This window comes from Lissotriton vulgaris, chromosome 10, assembly GCF_964263255.1.
Source record: "Lissotriton vulgaris chromosome 10, aLisVul1.2, whole genome shotgun sequence".
Taxonomy (NCBI): domain Eukaryota; kingdom Metazoa; phylum Chordata; class Amphibia; order Caudata; family Salamandridae; genus Lissotriton; species Lissotriton vulgaris.
Window position 1 is genome coordinate 828,660,364 of NC_141698.1, and position 25,260 is coordinate 828,685,623.

At 45.9% G+C, this 25,260-nt stretch overlaps 1 protein-coding gene across 9 annotated transcripts in view; it reads right to left on the reverse strand.

Moving 5' to 3' along the window:
* The window catches only part of TRAK1 (trafficking kinesin protein 1), a 480,308-nt gene that overhangs the window by 230,956 nt on the left and 224,092 nt on the right, over positions 1-25,260 (reverse strand). The window contains exon 1 of one of the 9 annotated variants that reach the window (XM_086941748.1): positions 1,857-2,424. The exons of 6 other annotated variants lie outside the window; for them this stretch is intronic. In XM_086941748.1, coding sequence (XP_086797874.1) covers positions 1,857-1,968 — 112 coding nt within the window. In that variant the 5' untranslated portion in view covers positions 1,969-2,424. Of the gene's footprint in view, positions 1-1,856; positions 2,425-25,260 lie in introns of those variants that run through there. 2 more of the 9 variants (XM_086941746.1, XM_086941743.1) reach the window with 2 other exon arrangements.

The following is a 25,260-nucleotide window of genomic DNA, read 5'->3' on the forward strand; positions in this document are numbered from 1 at the left end:
CAAAGGTGCTTACTGCCACCCAAGGGTGGTTCCCATTTAGATTCCCAGAGACTGATGATCGCATCACGACTGTCCTACCCACAACAGAACAAATCACAACTATGGATCTTCAAAGTCTCTACTAGCCGCAAGGTCGTCTAGGGTTGCTAAATCACTCATTGTCCAGGCCATTGCTAGACAGAATACTGGGCTCTAGGAGCTGTAGGCCAGTAGTCTTTGTGTGATTCAACTGAACAAAATAGTAAAAGTGTGGAAAGAAGGGTCCAGTTGGAATTGAATGAGGTGGCAACGCATAGGTCAACAAGGCCTTAGGTTAAGATCCTAAGATAAACATCCAAGACTCCAGCTGTTACTTCGTTCTCAGTGCTCATACGGTGCTCCTTGTGTTGGATGTAGCCTGTGTCACACTGAAAAAGGTAACCATTCTAAAAAATGTCAAAAGGGCTACATCAAGGTTTGTACACGACAAAATCGTAGGATCCGCTGGCAGCAACAGAGACGCTAGCGTTTCCTTCACGTATACTCGAAGGGTCACTGGCATCTCTAGTTCTTGCATGACCAACGTTGTTTAAATTGCATATATTGTCAGTGTACGGGTTCAATATAATTTAATGCACCAAATTCCATTTCAGAGTAACAATCAAACAGCAGAATACACAAAGATAAACTTTAATTCTCACTTTAGTATTACTAAGTGTGGTTGAGAGAGAGGCGTTCGTACTAAAACATGCAAACTGTCGCTGCTGGGGTTGGGATCAACACGAGGTAGGCAAGAGAACGTGGCCTATAAAAAAAAAATTACAACAAAGAATACATGCTTTGTTCAAAGGTTTATGTACAATGGGGAACAAGAACAAACCATGACGCAAATCTGATAGTGTCCATCAGTACAAATTGGCGAACAATATAACACCCACCAACCCATTAATAGGCCACTAGAATATACTAAATGCAAGGCAAGAAATGAATGACCATCAGAAATAAACCGCTCCTCCACCCTAAGGGGGGATGTGTTTGGTGCAGCCAGAGACACTGGTGAAGTACTGAAAACTTTGCTCTGCCACACACTTATAGCATTGTTCATTAACGCCAATTTAATTACATTAGAATAGAAGAATCAACGTTGTACAAAAACGTAAGCTATGTTGCTAAAAGCCTTTATTTACAGTTACTATGTAGGCCAAATTTAAAATGCATAAATACACTAAAATAAAAACAGTTTTATAGTTTAGTTTTCCTTTGCTCATTCACCAAATACCGATGCACTGATGTTTCAGGGGGCACAGGCAGACACTCACCTCTGTAAACATCACCAAATTGTATCGCCTGCTACCTGAACTCAGTTTTCAAAACGGAGCTATTTCTTCAACATCGCATAATAAAATTAACTGTACTAACAGCAAGTTCAAACTCTGAGCAGAAACTGAAGGCCCAAGAGAAAACACACAAATGTTATGCTATCATAATAAGTGTATTTGCAAAGCACATTCTCCCCCGCGAGGGTACCCTGGTGCTGGGCAGGTGCGTGTGCCTGGCCCTGCCCCTGGTAGGTTGCTGCATTGAAAAGCCAGGTCTTCGGCTTCTTGCGGAATTTAAGAAGAGCGGGAGAGGCTCTGATGTGGAGTTGGAGGTCGTTCCACACTTTAGGAGCGTCACAAACAGCAGCTGACTGAACACACACTATCCTGTGGGGAATGCCCCAAAGAAAGCCTATTTGTGTTACTTTCAGGGGGTGCTTTGAATACAATGTCATGCACTCATCCAATGATGAATAGTTTCGACCATTTGCTTAACACTGTAAGTTCACTTTAAATAGTTTGTCTACTATTCAGATATTCCACAAATGTATAATTTACCTTCTTCCACAAATTCCAGTTGCTCAGGGGTGTCGCCGTGCACTGCCCTGCCTTCATGCTCACAGTCATATTCAAAGCTTTCTCCTTCATGCACGGGTTCCACAGAGGACATTGTAAAATGCAAGAACGGCAGGTGAAATGGAGGAGAGGCCAGGGGGCCTACATCGTGGTGCCTAATCGGAAGCCGCCCCCCTCGGGGAGAGCACCGGCACCCCGGGACCTCGCGTGCCCCACGGAGCGGACACTATGCCTGGAAGCCGTCATACCTGCAGCGGGGCTGTCTGCTTGTGGTTACCTGTGCACCGCGTCACTGACGGAGACACTAAAGCCGAGCGCCCGCCCACTCGGTCGGTAACAGCATCTTCACACGTCCCACACTTTGAGCTGAAAACGATCTACGGCAGAAATCACTGCATTAGGAAACACTTCTAAAGAAAGCTTGTTTATTTTCCTGTCGCAACTCTAGAGAAACAAAGCTTCTCCCCTGTGCCGAGTGCGAATGGTAGCTCCCGACAAGTTTCATAGCAACTGGGCGGGGAGGCACTGACTGATACTAAAACAGTAGAACCGAGGGCGTGGACTGCAGGCTCGGGGAAGTCGCCTCTGTCAATTATTAATTAACCCTGGAAGGGACGCATTCTGAGGAACGTGTAAATCAAGCCCCGAAACATGACGCCACGCCAGGCTAAGGTCCGCTGTTAGGGTCAGGAATAAGATACAGACAGACTGAATAGAGTGACGGTCTATGGATAAGTAAGGCGGCGTGACTGTCTGTACATACCGTCCAAAAGGGAAATACTGACAATATAAAAGAATAAAAAGGCAACATCAAGAGAACACCACTAATAGCTGCCACGAACAACTGCTGAACGTGACGCTAGAAGAAGTAACCTTCTGCAAGTGCATGACATACAACAGCCACAAGAACCTTGTGTTGATAAACTAATTACTTCCAAATATCATTATTTATAGTAAATACTGTAATTGTTCTTGAAGTGCTTAAATAGTGACCATTATTTCGTTCTTTAAGTGAAGCAAAGTTGGAAAATAGCGTAGATCATAATTCTACCATTCGCTGAATAAGATAATTTGAGACTAACACCACTCAGCCCAGCCGAACACCAAACAAGCATTGGCAAGGGCAACAGGTCTGGGGTTAGTTGCCAGCCTATTGTCTTTCTCGATGCTTGCTTTTTGGCAAAACTGTATTGTAAAAGAAGATGCTGTAACCTTCAAAACCTATAAAATAGCTAAAAGCAAAATAAAACAATTTCTCAAAAAGCTCACATTGCCATTAGTGACTGGCACTGAAGGGAACTAATTTGGCTATGATGAATGTGCTCTTTGTGAAAGTGCAGAATGCCACCACTCACAGTGAAATCAGCCAATGGCTGGAGTGGGTTTACCCGCCGCTCCATGCTGCAATGAGCAGAAAGAAAAGTGAATGACAATAACAGAGCAATGACTAAAGGGGATGATTGACTGAAAGCCCCAGTATATATATTATATATGTCATTTTATTCAAACAAAAAGTTATAAAGTAATACCAGTTCAAAAAAGTGACCAGGTCGCTTCCCACCTCACTCCATGGCTGATGTACACTATGACAATTATGAACCCCAGACACCCTGTTTCCTGGACACTGATCCTAGACGAGCTGTGCCACAAACTACCAGCACAAACATACTGACCTATCAGCGCAGTGTGATGTGGTAGAACCATGAGGGCTGCGTCAGCACACACTACTCTTCAGTGCATTTCATGCCGGATTTAGAGATGCCAAGTTGCTGCATTCACTGACGCATAATATGGTACAATCTTTTACGTTTAAACATGGCGCTTTGCCTTACAGTTGTAAGGATTTTTTACGACAAACGCGTTCCGTTCCTATAGATGGGTGTATTTTGCAATCTCAGTGAAACAGGCGAATCCTTCTTAAACTAAGATTCACCTTCACATAACTGGGCTCATGTTTTGGAGAGTAAAATATTCTTCAAATACAGTTGCGATTTGTCAAATAAAATGTACTACCTATTGTGCACTTCACTCATATTTGAGGACGAACGAGCTTTAAAAAATCTTAAAAACACACTTCTTAACATGTCAACACGAATCGAGTTGTAGTTAAAAAAAAAACATGCTGGCGTGGGGTACCACACTGCCATTAATAATGTCTGGTGTCTGGTATCATAATCATTTCCTCAACTTAACACCGAATGTAAAACTTAATTGCAAAGCCGAATCACATAGTAAACTAAGCTTTCTATGCAAATGTAATGTATTAGTGCATTGTGACCTGCCCAAAGCTCACACTGGAAAACAGTCAACAACCACATTTCTGAAAAACAATAAGTGTTTGAACAAAGATGAGAACAAACTGCCCATTTCCCTACACATTTCAGTACCACAGACAGACAGAATATCTATTGCATGACTTTTTTTTATTTCTATTTTTTTGCCTGATTCCTCAGCTGAGAGGAACGAAACTTAAAAACAAGGAAGGTGGTTAACAGCCAGACAACAGGATCATTGTGATGCCCAGTAGCAAAACAGGAACACTTTTCCTCATTAAAATAATAATCGGAGGGTTCAGCTTTCTGGTGAGGATGTCATGTGATACATGGAAAAACAAGTACTGGCAAAGCTAATAGGTCGGGCATTTGCTGCCAGTGTTTTGGCTTTTTCAATGCTGGTTTTGTCATGGTGTTTGTAAAACTTTACTCTTGTGGGGGCTGAAAAAAAGGCTAAAATTATTTTTTGTTTCCAACAGCAAGAATTGCCACAGCAGTCCGTGGCACTCGAGAAAATTTTTTTGGGTAGATGTGCTCCTGGTGAAAGAACAGAATGCTTTCATTCGCAGTGGGAAGAATGACAGCATACAACTCAGTCTTATGTGAACAGCTTAGTTACAAGCAAGCCTTTGCAAGCCTTTGCAAAAGCCTCTGTGCTTCTCTGCTGGTTTCTCCCCGTCCTTGACACTTGTGTCAGTGACAACAAAAACACGACGGTGAGGTAGGACCCGGGGGAATATTTAAAGACCAGTCTCTGGGAACAGTCCCCACAGATACAGAACAACAAAGAAGTACCAGAGGGTCTGAAAGAGAAGTGAGTTTACAGTGTGCAGGGAACAGGCAAACAACGAAAGACCCCTAAGCTGACTAAAAAAGCGTGGTATACAATGACAACTCGATAGATGGTCAGAGATACCCATCAGTCACCACTCGGAACCGCCCTTCATCATTTGGGATTTGTCAAAACCATCTATGCAGGTATGTATTCTACAGACATAAGGAGACCAGGTGGTAGATAGATCTCCTCCGCTGAACAAACAATAGTATGGTCTACCACTCTTTAAGTCTTATCAGTCTTAAAGAGTCTTAAAGAGTGGTAGACCATACTATTGTTTGTTCAGCGGAGGAGATCTATCTACCACCTGGTCTCCTTACGTCTGTAGAATACATACTTGCATAGATGGTTTTGACAAATCCCAAATGATGAAGGGCGGTTCCGAGTGGTGACTGATGGGCATCTCTGACCATCTATCGAGTTGTCATTGTATACCACGCTTTTTTAGTCAGTTTATGGGTCTTTCGTTGTTGGCCTGTTCCCTGCACACTGTAAACTCACTTCTCTTTCAGACCCTCTGGTACTTCTTTGTTGTTCTGTACTTGTGTCAGTGAGACACGTCCCGGAACGAGAGCCATAATTGAAAATGTGTGAGACTTTTACAAACCGATGCCGCATAAGTGGGCAACTCGTCCAAGTCCACGGTATACAAATTGCATATTTGCAAACTAATAAAAGGACAGTTAGCACAACTTTAGAAGGCTAAATAAACCTATATGAATCCAAAATGTCACCGTTTGCAGTGTTTCGCATTGGAGGGGACTTTAAACGAAAGATACCCGTCACAGGCCAAAAATACACATGAAGCAAATTTGTTATGTGGGCAGATAGGTCGTCTATAAAATTACAAATATTTTTAGCAATACGCTTGGCCGGGGTGACTTTGATTAGCATGCTGCTTTTGGCCTATATTAAGACTTAAAGTGTGCATTCCATAGAAAAGAGGAAACATTTGGCGATGGGGACTTTTGTGTCCCTAGGGGTAGCGTGTTGGCTGGCCTTCTTACTGCTTAAATGTTTGTTAAGTGATCTGCTTTTTCATTTTCTTTGAACGCCACAATGATCACATTGAGGTAATTTATAACTCTAATGAAATAAATAAGGGCACATTTATTAAGTTTGTTTAGAATTTGGAACAAATCAATGAACTCTATCATGGGCCACGGTAACCATCAAACCCCATACTTCTCGTGCCGTAACAGTGTGTGATGTCTCACCAAGAGAGAGAGTGTTCATATATAGCAACAACAAGTCATCTTAAGGTAGGACAGTTGTTCTTGCACATGAGGCAAAAGGCACTGCTAGTAACTCCTATATGATGCTCTATGGCCTCATAAGAGAAATAAATTTGCAATCTAAGTACCGTCACGTGCATAAATGTCGCATTTCACTCACACCAATATCCAAATTGACACTTGCCTCACTCTTGTAAGCATTCTCAGGAGTATCAATGACATTATGACAATCAGGGACCATTTTCTTAGGTCTGAACCCTTTACCACAAAGATGATAAACTCAACACGTTCATAAGGGCTGCTTACCCTGTTACACATAGCACTACGTATGTTCACCAACGAACCCTCAACCGCCAGTACCAACTTCCACAGTGAAATGGAGGCCGTCGCTACATGGATGAAAGACAGATGCTTCAAACTCAACTCAGACAAGACCGAAGTCCTCATCCTGGAACCCACCCCTTCATCCTGGGACACCTCCTGGTGGCCAGCAGCTATGGGTGCTCAACCCACCCCAACGGACCACGCACACAACTTAAGCATTATACTGAACTCTTCAGTCCCAATGAACCGCCAAGTCAAGGCAGTCTCATCAACCTGCTTCCACATGCTCACCTTCTCTGAAAGACTTTCAGATGGATCCCCACAGAACCCTGAAAGTCGGTCACATACGTACTCATTACCAGCAGTCTTGACTACAGCAATGCACTCTACGCCAGTATCACCCAGAAACAGATAAAGAAACTACAGAACGTCTAAAACACCGCCGCCAGCCTGGTCCTCGACATTCCCCGGCGCAGCCACATCAGGTTACACCTCAGACAGCTCCACTGGCTAACAGTCAAAAAAAGAGCCACTTTCAAGCTCCTCACTCATGCCTACAAAGCCCTACACGACGAAGGACCAGCGTACCTGAACCACCACCTCACATTCCACGTACCCACCAGTCAACTCCAATCCTCTCAACTCACCCCTGCTTCCATCCCCAGGATCCACAAGACCAGAACCAGAAGAAGATTGCTCTCCGACCTCGCCACAAAGACTTGGAACACCCTGCCCCTGTACATCAGGCAATCAGTGTTAATAACCCAATTCAGGAAGGACCTCGAGACCTGGCTCTTCGAATGATCCTCCACCAAGTCTGCCCAGCAGCCCCCTCCCCCAGCACCTTGAGACTTTCACAGGTGCGTAGCCATGCTATACAAGCCCCTGATGGACTGAGTAAGTTATAAAGCATAGCGCTGTATGCGTTTTGTAAGTTGATAATGTCCAACTTTCATAAACAGTAAATTCACGCATTTCAAACAAGTCTTAAGATCAGGGCTTTAAGTGGGCCGGGTCTCAAGGGGTCTGAGCACCGGCAGTTTTTTAAAGGGGGCCTCGAAACGGGTCTCTATCGGGCTCTGTTTTGAGCCCTGGCACAGTCTCTCCGCTTTTTTACCGGACTGAAGTGACAGCAGTTTGCCAGGGCACAAAACAGCCAGTTCGAGACCCGTTTCGAGCCAGCTAGCACATCGATGTGCGCTGCCGACACTGCTCACTTCTCACTAGTGGAGAAGTTACAGCATGACGGAATGCCAGGTGAGCGTTGGGGGGGGGGGGGAAGGGACATCCTTTAATGAGAGTCATTTTCTTTCTGGATTTCCCTTCTCTTTCGGAAGACGCAAGAGCAGCAACATTGTGGTAGGGTCACCAGGGCTTTAATTGAAAGCTTTTTCAATATTATATGTAACGAGCCATAGTTGCAGCTTATTTATCTTATGCAACTAATAACCATTGACAAAGCCAATAGTCCTTATTTTTTGTAGATATGATGTTACTTGTCTCACATATCTAGATGCAATGACAGAAACACCAAAATACAAGTCGGGCGGCACATTATGCTAAACACAGATTTTTAGCAAGTTCTTTAAAGCCACGCCCCTAATTGCACTGGCCACACCCCTTTGAAAGACCCCCCAGTTTTTTCATCCCACTTAAAGCCCTGCTTAAGATGTCAGGCTGACATTTCTAAATATAGATTTATAGCTGGACAGGAGCCCAAAAATATAATACTCCATACATTTTGAATAAAGTGTTTGTGTGTTCTGTCATCGCGAAATTAGACGTTTCATGGTTTCCTCGCAGTTCTAATCCACTGAACAGATGAAATGATTTGCATTGGAAGGGCAGATGTATGACGATCCACTATGTATAAAACAGTGAAAATGAACTGATAGTTTCGCTATCTGGGAGGAGCAGCAGATTCAACAAATGGTGCATCGGTCTGTGAAACATCGTTAGCTTTGCTTTTGTTTGTCACATCGGCAGCTTTCAAGGACCAACAAAATCTGTCTGCATGATGGATTGCTTCATCTCTCTCAGTTTAGGGGTGTAGAAATAGGATTGGGTTAGTTCACTTGATCAAACATGTCAGCGACAATTAAACAACCAAGTTGATTATGTACTCAAATACAAGTGCTCCAGCAGGGACTGTGAGCAACAACACAGTCATCCTGAGTGAGTAAGAGCAAGGGACATTACAACACCTTCCTGCGCTTAATGTAATGAAAGGCCTGTGGAAAGAAATTCAATCAGGATAAACACGCCACTACAAATCGCACCTGATGGGCAGGGACTTCCTGGGAAACAAAGTATTCATTAAAATCGAATTCATGAGAGCTCCTCTCGTGATACAATTCTATTGTATACTGGAATACATTTGAGCTTCCCTTCTCTCGTATGGCCGGCTTCACGGTTATCTGGTCCAACACGGAGATTTAGCAGTGGGACACAGAGCTGACATACTGAATTGAACCTAAAACATCAATCAATTCTAACAAAAGTGCATTTTCCAGGTGGGTTGCTAGTGCTACAGATCTGGGGCTCCTAGAGGACAGGTAAGCCGCTCCAGCCAAGTGCTGAGACTACAACAAGTGTTGTAGCCTCCAACATCCTTCCGTTTTAGAACAAGCACCAGGCAGTACCATTTAATAGACCTGACTGCGTTATGTAAGGAGGCCCTAGCCCTGGTCCCAAAGTACTCTAATGTTGGCTGCTGTGAGGAAGCAGCAAGGGACAGAACTACTCAGGTACACCCTTAGCACCAGTAATTGGAGGTGGGGAGTGGTGAATTAATCAATGGCAACATGGTCCTGATGTGGGGCTAGGCTGCAATGGATAGGAATATCAATGCTTTCATCCGCTGGCCAGTCCCAAATCAAGGCGTGAGCAAGAACTCCCTCGCTGCCTCCGCCTCGCATTCAGGATGGCACAGCAACTGAAAGCTGGAGGGACAAGAAGGCTGGAGGCACGCACAGGAGTGCTGGCCAAGCTTCTTGCGACTAATTCTGGGGGCCTCATTCTCGTCTCCATCTGACGTAACGACAGTAGAAAAATAGTAATGGCTGAGCAGGAGAAGTTAGAGACAGATGTTTATTTTGAGAGCTTACATTTCCACAAAACTTACAGCTATAGTAAATATTTCCTAAGACTAACATCATTTACAGAAATAGGTTATTTGTAGAACGTTTGGAGAGTAGTAAGTGATCACCTCATACCCCAATATGAGATGTGAAAAAACAATACATGTCCCACTCGTACTGGCCTCTCTCCTGGTGCACTCAAGCAAAGGGTTTGGTACGAAGCTCAGAATTTCAGCTATCCCCCACTAACTGTACTTGAAAATGTTGTGGAAGGTTATTGAGCATTGTTTGCAAGAGCACCAGCCTGCTTGGGTTTGTAACCATGAACAACTTCTGTAGCAAAACTGCGATATTAACATCACACAATATTATACGACAAGAAACAAGAAATCCTGTAATTTAAAGTTGTTTTTTTTTTTAAAAGTAAACCAACTTTTGCACAACTGTGCTCTATAGGGAGGTCAAATGGAAAGTCAACTTGCATGGCTAACTCAGGAGTTGTCCATAAAGAACTGGAGATCATGCTAGTGCTGCAAATCCACCCGACGCGCCACGATCTGACTCCACCAACAACTAAAAGTTCTTTAAATAGCAGAAAATTGCAACACACTATGTTCCATAAAGGAGAAAGACACTTTAAAGTTACAGCTTTGCGATCTGATGAATACACAGGAGACACATCAGCACAAAGTACAAGATGCTCGACAAGGGGGAGGTGGGGCTTAGCAGTAACGGCTTGTCTTTCCAGCAGAAAAACCACTGTTTAAAAACAACTGCGTCCACCTCACATTCGTGGGAACTTGGAAAGTCGCTTGTCACCGTATGCTCAGCTCACTTCACTGGAAAACGTAAACATCAATGTCTGTGTGATTTGGTGCAAAATTAATCAAATAATTTAATTAAACTGAAAAGTATCAAAGATATTGTCAAAATAGGCAGCAGGAAAGGTACCTTGATAGATCACTGCCTGTGACCCAACGGTACCATGCCCTCTTACTCCACCGTAGTCCAATTGTGTGTGAAGGCTCTGTTGGAGTGCACCAAGAAAAACTAGAGAAGCATAACATTTCTGTAATGGAAGGTTATCTATAAAAATTATACCTTCGTAGGCAGTCGTCTGCAACAACAGCCCAATAAAGGGTCTTATATCTTGACACACACACAAGCCCTACCTAGTGTGTTTAATATTTTTATTTATTTAATTATTTAAATACTTAACTTGCAAAATGACAAATAAACTAAATATCGATGGTAACATTGCAGTAATTAGTCAAGCATTCATAAAAGATTTTATCAGTAGTCAAATATTATTGCTCAATGGAATGGCATTTAAAAATATGTAAGTTGCCTCTTTTGGTAACCCTGTACCTATAACATCAGATACATCCACTAAGAGGGCCCTACACGATGCATTCTTCAGATGTAGTGAACATGTGGTTTCCTCCTGGAAGAGGTGCCTTGAGCTTCAGTGGCTGCGGGATTAACGCCGGGCTCTCGTTTCTAGGAAACTGTATATATTTAGGCTCAGAATTCTGCCTCTTAAAAACGAAAGTTTCTTTAGATAAACCCGTGCTAGCTCAAGATATTGTATTGCGATACCGAATTGAAAAAATATATTTAAGGCGAAACTAGAAACAAGAAGGACGATTTTAATGATTTATTTTGAGAGTGTGAAGTCTAAAATAAAGCAGGAATACAAATAGTACGTTATATAGATAATTTGCGTGCTCTGGTTAGTGGACTAGACTTTTAATACATTTTTAATTTTCTGACTGAAATATCCAGTACTATAAAAAAAAATTGTTTAATATGTGGGTATTCTGTCCACATTTATTTTGAGAATCTGTACAATCTATGGCAGGCCATGCCACGAAGAATTCTGTGCAGATACCACATGCCATGCTGTAAAGGTACCGAAGAAATGAGCACTAAGAAAAATAATCACCAGCGCCAATTGTTGCAGTCTCTGCAGCACAATGGCAGGACTGATGTCTAATATATTTAAAAATTAACCTGGCCCTGCCACCTCACTGGCTCACATTCCTTTGACACTTTTGCGCTCATCAGCAATGGCACTTATTGCTCGGAGAACTGGGGCGAAATAAAGATCATGATATGACGGGTGACAGACAAACTGCGAGAACTAAAAAAAATAATAAAGTTGTATGCCAGAAAAAGTTTCAAGCTTAAGATAATGTATATCCACTTTAAGACTCATACTAAATAAGGGTCAGGGCACTCTTTAAGCACAGCTGTTAGAAAAACGCACTGACAACAGCGCAAGACAAAGGTTTAGACCTAAGAGTCATTCCCTGCTCCAACCTGTAAATCATTTTGAACAGTGCTGTAGGCTGGCTGTTTTAGTGGTTTTTATACCACAATATGCTTTAGGTGGGCGCAGCACACAATACTTGTTATTGTTGTCAGTCGCCTTCTTTCTGGCTTTGTCATACAAATGCCACGGGCCAGTGACACGTTCTTTGGGTCCCGCGTCACTTGATATCAGAGGAGAAAAGAACGGGCCTTTTGTCCCCGCTCTCTTTCCGTGACCCCCGGCTGTACCAGTATGTATAGACACCAGAACTCGGGTCACTTGGCACCGTCACATTTAGAGCAGCATGTCCCACCGCCAAAGAGAGCCAAGAGGCCCGGCATGGGAAGGAGAGGAGCGGCAGAGACGGAATGTTACTGCGCGGTCTGAATTACACAAAACCAATGCAATTACTTCACAGTGACTCTTCAGAGAGGGCACAAATGTTGGCTAGTCCCTATTAAAAAAAATCGTCATCTTACTTTAGCAGGAACACCACGCGCTCTCTTCTCTCCTTGGCTACAGTCAGATGCTGCACGGTGCAGAGATCGCGGAATAAGACCTCCTTGGATTCTGATGCAACCTGATCACGCGCTGCCGTACGGTGGCCGTCGCGCGCGCCTCTCCTCAGAACTCGCTCTCAAGGCCTCGCGGTGAGGCTGAAGCGCACGAGAGCAAAAGACCATGTGCCTCTGCCGAACGGCACTGGCACTGTTCCCAAGGCCTATTGAATGCACCACAATGGACAACAGCAGACCATGCATCACTATCGCTGCTCCACACATCTATCCCGATTCCGAAGCCCTGCGCATACAATGTAGTGTGCAGCAGCACCCGGCGCGCACTATGCACCCCAGCACTACCATCGCTCCGAAGCCCTGGCGGAGGCACTGTACTGCACAAGAGCATGTACCATACCCTTTCTCAAGGCTTCCGGAAGCCACTGTGCTAAACAGGAACAGGCCGCTGCCTCTCCTTAAAATAATTCTCAACGTTTCCAAAGCCTCGTGAATTAACCCTTCTAAATAGCAATAACCATTTGGCATGCACCTCCGGTACACAGAGCTATCACAATTCACAATGCCGCATGGGTCATGGCGCTTCTGCAGCAACGCACTAGCATCACTCCCTGGAAGGCCTCGTGAATGCATCGTGCATGCTGCACCGAAATAGGCTGTTCTACACCGCATCTGGCCAGGCACCTCTGCTCCACATACCTGGCTACATTCATAAAGGTTTGTGAATTCACCGCACTATACAGGGAGGATCAGCAAGCCATGCACGTCTAAATACTCCTCAGAAGCACTATAGCCATTCTCGAAGTCTTATGAAAGCAAAGTGACCTTTACCAGCTGTCACGCGCCTCTGTGCCACAGAACTATTTATCACCATTCTCAAGGCTTTGTGAATGCACCGTGGTATGGAAGGAGTGCTTTCGCCTCTACGGTGCAGTATTATTGCAATTCTCAAATCCTTGTGAATGCAACGTGCCCCAAGGGAGCAGGCCACGTGCCTCTGTACTACAGCACTGTCTACACTACAAACTGCACAGACCTGTGAATGCACCATGCTGTGCAGAAGGCCACGCACTCCTGCACCACCACATAATGATCACTGACACAGCTTTGTGAATGCAAAGTGCTGTAGAGGTGCAGGCAACTATCACAATTCCCAAGGCCTCATGAAATCCCTGCTCTGTACATAAATAAACAGCAATCCATTTAGCTCTGCTCCACAACACTAGAACCATTGTCATAGACGTGTGAATGCAATGCTCTGTATAGCAGCAGGCAAAACTACCACCACTCGCAAGGCCTCATGAATTCACTGCGCTAACCAGGAATAACCACCAGGTCGTGGACCTCTTTTCCACTGCACCAGAACCATCCTCAAAGAACTTAGAATTTAATGATCTGTACTGAAGCAGGCAATGCGCCTCTGCCCACAGATCTGCCACCATTCCCAAGGCCTTGTGAAAGTACAAAGGTATCAAGCAATGGCCACCAAGCTGCACACCTCCGCTCCACAGCACCGTCACTGTCTCAAAGCCTCAACAGTGCAGTAGCGCAACATAAAATGAGGCGCCTCCCCGTCCCTTAGGAATGAGACGTGGGTCACTTATACCCCCATATCTAAGAGATATCCATCAGCTTTAGATCTCTGTAGTTTCGCACCCCTTGCACTGCAGGCGCTGCATTCCACCGCTGCATCAATGCACTGTGCGGTACACAAGCAGGCCATGCACCTGTGTTACACTGCACAGTACGGTCCTCAGGGTTTGGGCACAGAGGCCTTCCTTCGCCACTTACTGCACACAAAAGAGGTCCCTTACCTTCCGTGCATTCCTCGTAATACCAGTCCAGCTCGTAGTAATCGTCTTCAATGAATTTCTGCATAGTCAGTCTCCTGGGCAGAGCAGGGCTGCGTTGGAAGAGTCGAGGTCACGTGAAACGCAGCCATGCCTCCCTGCCTCGACAGTATTCGGTGTTATAAAAGAGCCCACGGCATGCAGAAGCCGAGCCACGCATTTTCAATGGCAGGCTGGGAGCAGGAAGGAAAATGGCACGAAAGAAGATGTAAGGGGGACGGGGGCTGACGGGTACAGCAGATGCCCGGGCCGCATGCTCTCACAGAGAGGCGCGGTGTAGGCGTCTTGGATGGGAGGCGACCGATCCGTCCTATCAGGGGGCCGGGGCACCGACGTCACAGACACACACCACCACTCGCCCATCACAGGCCGACCGCCGTCCTTCCCGCCCGTGCACATGATTCCATCCAGGCTGTTCCCATGGAGACCGGCTGGCATAGGAATGGTGCGGATGCAGGAAGCTCCTCCTGCGGGTTCCACAGCTCGGTGCTCACTTATCGGAAATGAAGTCTTTATGAGACATGGAGGACAGATCAAAATATCCGCATGCACCATCCTTCTGCTGGCTTCACGTGTGATGCCTTGAACGACGGTAAATGTGGGTTGGTTCACAAGTTGGCATCCTTTTAAATAACAATCAAATCTTAAATTGAGAAATGCTCTCACAGTGTAATATGGAAGTACTTTAACACTGGCAATTAAAAAGCCTTACACATCTTTTTGGGAATGCTACTTTCAGCTACACTTTAAACATGCATTACCAAAGCCAAGAGGTCTGGCTTTAATGTGCCAATGCATGTGAATACAGTTATTCACAAATGCTGTGTCCACGTGTTGTAAACACAAACGCTGCATACCACATTAAAGCTGGTCACATTGGCTTTACGACAGCTGGGACAAAAATAACAAGCAAGACTGATTTTTGTATAGAATACATATCGAAGGTAAACCACTGATTGTGAGAAACAGAGCTGGTTCAGATGCAACATACTAAGTCAGTCATTAAATGGAAACATTTCATGAAGGCAAAATAGACAATAGCGTGAGATGGGAAGTTAACATCCTAGGAGGAGGAGCCCAACTCCACTATGTATATTTTAAAGAATTATCAAAAGTACACATGCAAACAGATGCAGTGTCAAGCCAGGCCTAAAAACAAAGAATCGAGGTTGGTTTGTTTGGTCCTGAAAGTCGGTACTGGTGTCATAAAATACAATAAAAGAGCAGTCACTTATATCATAAAAACAAACTACCTGTGCTGATGTAATTAAAGACAGAGTGTGCGCGCTATGACTTTCTGAAGCCTTCTAGGAGTTTTCAATTGACTGGGCCTGCTAATTGCTCCCACTTTTAGGAATACATAATGGGCCCAGACAGTGAACATTAGAACCTGGGTGTAGCTGGGAGGCAACCATGCAGCCAGGATGGGAAGCGAGGAGCAGCTCCCCGCCCCACTTATACTTCAAAGGAGCTACCGCAGCACACTCACAAAGAACTTGGCACCAGGCTTTTGTCACCTCAGACATCTTGGGACCAGGGCAGGGAGGAAGGAAATTCCAGAACCACTCTTCAGTTCACTCCTAGACCTGCAGAAGACTAGAGTAGGGCTGCCTTGTACTCCAGAAAACTGCCTTCTGCTTTAGGACTGCCGTGTTTTTCAGATGACTGCCCTGCTTCTTGTGGACTGCCTTGCTGCTTGAAGGAGAGAGGACCATCCCCTTGAACCTAGGACTACCAGTGACTCCAACGGTCAGTTGGCTGACCTCCTGTTTTGATCTACAGGGCCACAAGCAGCTCCAGAAGCGACCCTACAACTGCCCAGCTGATCTGCTGTAACTGGCCCTGCCTGAGCCTTACTAGAGTGATTTCCTGATCCCCAAGAGGTACGCCCCCAGCCCTAGACCCTTGGCTGGCATCAGTTGAGGTTCGGAACAAACCTGGTACCTATTTACAGCCCACACTCATCACAGTCAGTCTGAAGTGTGACTTTGTCCCGGTCTAGTGTGACCAGATACTGTAGCTCTTTCTACATCTTGCTGATATTTTTTACTTAAACAATCAGAACTGCAGATCTCTGGTCTAATGATTGCATTTTAGTCATTTTGGTGTATTTCCTTTATTACACTTTACTCTATTTTTAGGTCTTGCCTGGCGTCCGCTGCGCAGCAGCGTTCGCGCAGGCAAAATCTAATGTTAGAACAGTACTGCTTTGGTCCCGCCTTCTCTTCCATTTGCTAGCTCCATAAATGGAGGCTAGCCATTGGAAGAGAGATCTGTCCGTCATTGCCGGAGCAGATTCGTGGGCGATCCGGCCATTTTTACTCATCCCATCCCTTGCGATGGTCATGCGGCGGTGGTTATTTATTTTTTTTAACGCTTTGTTTTCGCCATTTTGGAAGTGTTGTTTGCAGAGGTAGGTTGCGCAATGTCCCGCTGTCCGTTCCCGCCCCCCCTCCTGCTGTCTGTTTGCCCGTTCCCGCCCCCCTCCTGCTGTCCGTGTGCCCATTCCTGCCCCCGCCCCCATGACTTCCTGGAGCCAGGCCTGACACGCCGCAGGGCACTGTGCCAAAGAGACAAACACATTCAAACCACCTCGGCCAAGCGGATTAACCCCAATTCGTCAGTTTTCTATTTCAATTGGCGAGCCATTCGAGCCAGTCTTCCTAGCATGTAGAAATAAGCACGCACGTGGTTGGCTGTAGCTCGAAGCTGGCTTAGTTTCATTGGATGACATTATTTCGCGGCAAGTGGATTGTGGCGCGAGTTACAGATGGCTTGTGGTAAAATCAGCCCCAGGACCAGCAACATGTGGAACAATCAGGGTGAGATACAAAATAATGATGTCTCCTGGCTTTTCGGGAGGTGCGAGCAGGCGGTGGCTTAGGTGGGAACTCTTGCATTTAGTGCGCACAAGGCCCACTTTTTAGAAACATTAGGTGGGCGTTCGTCCTATTAGGGCCATACAATACGCTGCCGTTCTGTCTGTGGTGCACGATTGCGAGATCCAGTCTAGGACGTATGAGGGCACGGTTCAGTTAGATCAGTTAGAGGTGTATGAGGGGAGTGGAGGCACATCTCGAAGATGACTGCAGTTCGAAGCGTACGGGGTACTTCTTTGCCTGAAATTATTTAATTCTTGTTGTTAGTATGTGGCTTTTTGTGTGGGAGTGCGCGGGGTCAGCATTTGCACTCCGGGCGAAATCAAATTTGGCTCTTTTATTATAGGGGTCATACAGCTTTCGAGGAAAAATATTTCGCTACCTTCCGTTAGCTCGACAGATTTTTAAAAATTTAAAAATTTTGAACCCCCGAAACTTAGTATCCTGCATATAATCGTGGAAAAGCAAGTATCGCACTGCAGAGAGAAAACTTGCTGTGGAGGGATGGCGAGTTCTCTGCTACACAAGACCTCCCTTGCATCCCTGGCGGCCTCGAGGCGCGATAAGCGCTAAAGCCCCCCATACACTCACCAGGCCCCTCTGGAGCGGCGTGGGCACAGCCTGGCAGCACCCGCGGGCGCAGCTCTGGAAACGATGCCCCGCCAGCGGCTCCCTCGGCGATATTTATAAATGATATGACGATGCACCACCACCCCCCGTCTCCGGACGGATCGTTTACACGTGCCCCCCCTGCTCGTGCCAGTGAACAGCCGTCCAAGAACACGGACACGTGCACGCGGATGTCTCGCCCCGCCCGCTCACAAAACTCCCTACAACTCTTACACACATGCTTCCTACACACAGCCCAGCGCCCGCCTGGTGCACGAGGGTCGGGCTGGCACTTGTGCAACAGTGAAAACATTGAGGAGGCATTGGAACGCTGCCGTTGGAGGGGGGGGGGCTCGCCACAAACTTTAGGGAAATTCCATCCTCCTTTTCTAAGTGCATCACCCCGCCGAGCTCTAAACCAAGCCCTGAGTCACTGAGGTGGTGGGGGGCGGGGGGGGGGGGGGGGGGTCGGGGGCGGTAAAGGAACCCTCTAATCTGATTCGGGTGCTGGGGAGGAAAATGTTTTCCCAGTGATACAAATACTGCAAACAAGCATTGGCAAAGCCAATCGTTCTTACTTTGCCAGTGCTGTACAGACAAAGCGTTGGCTTTGCCACTGCTGGGGACGCTCGCGGTATTTTGAACGCTCTGGTAACTTTACTGAGGACAGAATTATGCATCACGTGCAGAGAAACCAATGAAACATCATACTGTGAGTTGTTACATTAACATATTCCATTAGTACAAAGCCATATACAAGCCGGTTAAACTGTAACTAGGGACGTGTGTGTGGCTCTGGGTGAGTGTGTGTGTGTGTGGCTCTGGGTGGGTGTGTGGCTCTGGGTGTGTGGGTGTGTGTGGCTCTGGTTGTGTGGGTGTCTATAGGTGTGTGGGTATGTGTGGCTCTGGGTGTGTGTGTGTGTGTGGCTCTGGTTGTGTGGGTGTGTGTGTGGCTCTGGTTGTGTGGGTGTGTGTGTGTGGCTCTGATTGTGTGGGTGTGTGTGTAGCTCTGGGTGTGTGGGTGTGTGGCTCTGGGTGTGTGGGTGTGTGTGTGGCTCTGGGTGTGTGGGTGTATGTGTGTGGCTCTGGGTGTGTGGGTGTGTGTGTGGCTCTGAGTGTGTGGGTGTGTGTGTGTGTGGCTCTGTGTGTGTGTGTGGCTCTGGGTGTGTGGGTGTGTGGGGCTCTGGGTGTGTGGGTGTTTGGGTGTGTGTGGCTCTGGGTGTGTGTGTGTGTGGCTCTGGGTGTGTGTGTGTGGCTCTGGGTGTGTGTGTGTGGCTGTGTGTGTGTGTGGCTCTGGGTGCGTGTGTGTGTGGCTCTGGGTGTGTGTGTGGCTGGCTCTGGGTGTGTGTGTGTGGTAGTAATTGCTGTCTGCTGAGCTCATCCGTAGGGTACAATATGTCTCACATTTGGGAGAGATAAAGCTAATGGCAATGTAAATAACAATACCATTTATTTATTTGTTTTCAAAACCAACACATTTTGTCATTTACAATGCCAATAGCTCAAGCTTTTCCAAAGGCGAAACCATTGCAGTGTAAATGCTTGTTTCTAAATTGGTATGAGATTTTTTTGTGTTGTATTTTCATTTTATTACTGGTTATGTGCTGCATACATACTTAACACAGTGCCTCTGAATAGAACATGACTGCCTTTGTGCCAAGCCACCAGAGGGTTAAGCACAGGTTAATGTAATGAATTTTGTGGTTCACCCTAACAAGGTTTGTGGTTGTTGCTTGAGAAGGGTTTAAGCCCCCCACCCCTGCCCCTTAATCAACAACCCAATTTCTCACAATCATATTAGAGACCAATCTGTCCAGGATTGGTGGTAATGGACAGTAAGTAACATGACTAATATCACAGTTGTCATTAATACTCAGTATGCTGCATCCCCTATTGATGAATGACAATAAAGAAAGCAGGACTACTGCCTTTTTTAGAGTTCAATGAACAGCATATTACGTCTCAAACAAAGCAGATGTCCTGTCCAGGAGATTATAAGTGCATTATAGCCGATTGATATTATACAACAGGAGGACAGGTTAACCATCACATTTTATTGATTTATCCTATCCATCATACTCTAAATAAGGCCTTATGTGGTTTGTTTCAGGTGTTGAACAAGAGGGAGTTACACATGTTGTAACAACAAGATCGTTCCACCCGTGCAAGACTTTCAGAACCTGAGAATAATCGCTATAGGCACTTCTTTTGGTCTGGAGATATTTACTGAATAGAAACTGGAGGTGCAGGACAATCAGGTCAATGTCACTTATTACAGGGTCTGCCTTGCAGAGGGTCATGAAATTGATATGCCTGGTGAAAGATGGCCAGTGGAGTGCTTTAAAGGTCATGTTTTGTGATGTTCTATTTAAAGGTGTAGCAGCAGCGTTCTAGATCCACATTCATCTGATTAGAAGGAAAGCTAGCACCTCAGGATATATTGCATTTGTGTAATTTAGCTGGGGGAAGTAGGAGTGCCATGGTAGCCTCACCAACTGGAAGCATATGATGGGTCTCAGGATCCTCAGCACTGCAGGAGGATTTGGTTGCCTGAGGGGTTCGTGAGAGTTTAGTGACCCTGGTGACTCAGAGGCGGGTCAACTTACAGGTCAAGAAGGAAGAAGCTCAAAATTCCTTCAGCCAGCAGGCAAAAGGATGGTGGACTAATCTGTAGCAGAACTTCACTTTTTGATGTGTTGACTTCCTGGTGGTTACAGGGCACCCATCTGTCCACTGGTAGGAGACAATGGACGAAAGGAGAATTGTCTTCGTCTGAAAGTTCTTTCAAGTTTGGGATTATCTGGGTGTCATCAACACAGTTGTAGCAAGGTAAATTGAAACATTTAATGATGTCTGGGAATAGAATTAGGTAGGTTTGGATAAGTAAGGAGTGCACTACGTAGAACAGTATAGTGTCCGTGACCTGATTGGGTGAACATTACAGAAAACAGGAGTTGATTTGGAGCTAATCAATCAATCAATCAATCCTCGTATGTATATAGCGCACTACTTACCCAGAGGGTCTCAAGGCGCTCTGCTACTGCTCGAACAGCCAGGTCTTGAGTTGCTTCCTGAAGGCGAGGTGGTCCTGGGTCAGGCGGAGGTGGGTGGGGAGGGAGTTTCATGTCTTGGCGGCGAGGTAGGAGAAGGACCGTCCCCATGTGGTGGCTCTGCGGATGTGGGGGACGGAGGCGAGGGCGTGGCTGGTCGAACGGAGCTGGCGTTTGGGAGCGTAGAAGTTGAGGCGGCTGTTGAGGTATCCTGGGCCTTGGTTGTGTAGGGCTTTGTGTGCGTGGGTGAGGAGACGGAAGGTGATTCTCTTGTTGACCGGGAGACAATGCAGATCTCTCAGGTGTCCGGAGATGTGGCTGCGACGGGGGATGCCCAGGATGAGTCGTGCTGAGGCGTTCTGGATCCGCTGGAGTCTCTTCTGGAGTTTGGCGGTGGTTCCGGCGTAGAGGGTGTTGCCGTAGTCCAGACGGCTGGTGACGAGGGCCTGGGTGACCGTCTTCCTGGTCTCGGTGGGGATCCACCGGAAGATCTTACGTAGCATGCGCAGGATATTGAAGCACGACGAGGAGACGGCGTTGACTTGTCTGGTCATGGAGAGGGAGGAGTCCAGGATGAAGCCCAGGTTGCGTGCGTGGTCTGTTGGTTTGGGTGCGCTGCCTAGGGCGGGGGGGCCACCAGGAGTCATCCCAGGCGGAGGGTGAGGATCCCAGGATGAGGACTTCCGTCTTGTCCGAGTTCAGTTTCAGGCGGCTGTTCTTCATCCATTCGGCTACCTCTTTCATACCTTCGTGAAGTTTGGCTCTGGCGGTGGCAGGGTCGTTGGTAAGGGATAGGATCAGCTGGGTGTCGTCAGCGTAGGAGATGATGTTGAGGTTGTGCTGGCGTGCGAAGTCTGCGAGGGGGCTCATGTAGATGTTGAAGAGGGTTGGACTGAGCGAGGAGCCTTGAGGGACGCCGCAGATGACTTCGGAGGCTTCAGATCTGAACGGGGGGAGGCGGACTCTCTGTGTCCTTCCGGCGATGGGACCCTATAATTGTGGCAGCACTCAAAGGCACTATGAAAAGCCTACCTAAACGCCCAACAAACACAACAAGCATTTGCTATGCAATAGGTCTCACATTTACGAGAGTTTGAGCTATTGGAATTGCAAATGACAATGCCTTTTATTTATGTTATTTTTAAAACAGATAAATAAAAGACTTTGTCATGTATAATGTCAATATCCTAAACTCTCGCAAATGCAAGATCTATTGCATAGCAAATGCGTTCAATGCCCGTGCTATAAAGGTTTATTTTTTAGTAAAGCGTTAGGAGAGAGCTTTCCCCGTCTGCAACAGCAAGCAGGACAAAGCTACCTGAGAAAACATGGCTCGGAGGTTGTAATTAAAGCTTATCGAGTAACAACACACGTAACAGGAGGTGTCCTCATGGGAGGTTACAAAATCAGGGCCGGACTGGGAACCAAAACCGGCCCAGGCACAGTGCTCGGCCGGCCCCCCCAAGGGGTTGGGGGTGTGACAGAGCTGTTTACCAGGGCCGGTTTCGGACGATTTTGTTACAGGGACCGATTTTGCAGATATGCTGCAAAAACGTCCCTGAAAAAAAAACGGCCCCCACCCTGGCGTCCCACCGGGGAAATGCCTGGTGCCCGCTATGGCCAGTCCGGCCCTGTACAAAATAAGACAAACTGGTACGAAGGAGGGACTATTAAGCCTATTGACCAATGAAAATCAAAAGTTTACAGTGGACAATGACACTAGCAAATGAAAAATATGGGTGGAGAGTGGGCGGAGCTTCAAGTCCATACCTGAATATAGCATGCGTCGCAGAACAGCGCATGCGCTGCCAAGGTTCGACCTAAAATTGCAGAAGGGCAAAAAAGTTTTGCAGAAGATTCGGACCCAACCACTAGATGGCGGAATAACGAACAGCATATGAATCTAGAAAAGATTCACGCTACAAAAATAAGATTATGTTACCATTGTACAGCAAATCTGCTACACAAGCAACATAATGAGGGGAGTGAAGTAAACCCCTGATGCTGACATCCCATCTGGCCGTCGCAGCAGCCGAACTGCCGGGTGAACTAGAGTCCCCTTCTTCAGGACTCCTCAGCACTCCAGTATCGTGAAAATCAAGCAGGACCCTGGAGGAAAGTACTCTACTATTACCTGTTGTAAAAAGAAAATTCATGGCGAAAAAAAAAATTGTTTCAATTATGTGAATTTCCTGCTACATTGGCATAAATAAAATTCTGTGCTCAAAAATATATTTTAATTCTCTTACCCGCTTTAAAAAAAATACTTGCAACAGGAATGAAAACATACTATTTTAATCACAAAAAATGGTTAAAGTCCAATTTAAAAAATCGGGATCAATAATACCCTTATTTCAGAACCTTATCTGGGGCTTTTAGGTTAGGTATCTGTTAGTTTTGTGGTTGCGGCAAAACCCATTTTAGCTGGAGTTCCTGTTCAAAGACCGGTCTGCTAAACAGGAGAACTATTAACCAAACCATTTGGCAATGTGCCGGAGAAGCAAGGTGCCTTTGGCTCGGGCGATCATGATTATTGTTGTGGGTTGACATTGGAATGAGTGCCAAGAGTCGCGGGTGTTGTGCGCGTTTTCTTCCAGCCATGCTCTGCAGTGACGAACATAGAACACTGAAGGGAACAAACGTCTCCGAATGGTATTTAAAAACGATGTATTGTGCACAGGCTGTTTGGCGAGTTATTGCTACGCGTTTAGCACCTCTGACTAGTGCGAAAGGGCCAACCAGAAGTATGCAAAATACTTTCAGTCCGATTCAGCGCGCTTGTTAACATAAAGAAGCCAGCAGATAAGCAATGGTGGCTCGTGTCCTGTGCTCACGTGCTCAACATAAACAATTAGGCTTGATCTGTCCCATGCAAACACACATGTAGCGCTTTACTAAATTTCTTATACAAAGTTATTCTTCATAATATTATCAGTATTCAGTCAACATCGTCATACTCGCTTTTGGAAATCCTCTCACGGGAGACCCCATTTGGTACCACATTAATCAGTCTTCAGAAGCAAAGCTCTTCCGAAGGATGCTGTTGGTTGAAGGATGCTGTTGGTTGAAGGAGGATGCTGTTGGTTGAAGGATGCTGTTGGTTGAAGGATCTGGTTGTGGCAAATGAGTTAACCCCTTGACTTCTAGGATGTCTGGTTTCCGAGGCTTTGTCAAATGTTTACACTGACCTTGTACAATCACAGGGCTCTTCCCTCGACATATGCATCTTATTGCCATGACGTGTATGAGTTTGCCATGAAGGCACATCAAGTGCATCTTTTATCATTTATGTCAGGTGCCAGACAAGGGGATAATGTCAGTGAACCTGGAAGTGGTACCCGTGCTTAAAAGGAGGACATCACCGCGTCCATTCAACCTAGATGGACTGGTACTGGTTCTAGATGAAGCACAGATGGTAGGTATCAATTTTCTGTAAATCCATAAGTAGGTATTAAGAATGGCGAGAGGAGGGCACAGCAGAATGCCATACCTTCCTACATTTAGCATATAAGGTTTTTTCCTAAATAAGCAAAGTTACTCACTTATAGAGTTTGAAAATAATAATGTTATTAAAATTCATAAACTGTGCTTAATTTGAGCCAAGGGGCCAACACGCACCAGTGATTGGGAACCAGCACTTCATTTTCCTCATCAAACTTTCAGTCTGATCAAGAGATAGAGAAAACACAATAGGGGGAAGAAAGAGGAAGTGGAAGACAGAATAAAGAGAGAAAGCAGGGGATACAAAAGAACCTGCTAGAGGGAAATAAAGGAGAACAGAGTGCCTGGTAGTGATTAAAGAAGCATGAAGTGGATTAAAGACTACAGCTCCATGGAATTTGGCATCCCCAATTTACGTAGCACCAGCTCCTGTTTTCTGAACAAATCCTTGGTCCCGCTACTTATTGGATTACAAATTAAGCACTGGTCATACCTTCAAGGTGTGAAGCTTAATTACTTGGTTTGGGAAACAAATACTGGAGAAGAGGTCTCTCAAGCAGATTATGTAAAGATTTCTCACTTGTCGACAGCAGTAAGAGATAGCTCCTGGTGTGTATGGAAATCCTGAGAAATTGATGGGCTTGGAGGTTATGAAGAAAAACTTTTAAAATGTGCATGGTTCAGTATCAGAAGGATCTTACAGGTCAGACTGGACAGACTAAAATAATAAAATAACACGTTTCTAAAATCATTCACAGACGCCTCATTGAATACCTCAAGGACCACCAACCTCTCGACACCACTCAGTCTGGTTTCAGACCCAACCAAATTTCAGAAACTGCTTCTCAATGCCACAACAGATGGCGTTTATAGGGCTCTGGATAGAGGAGACACAGTGGCCCTCATCCTCCTCGACCTCTTCTTAGCGTTTGACACGGTCTCTCACCTCATCTCCATCCAACACTTACACAACATTTGAAT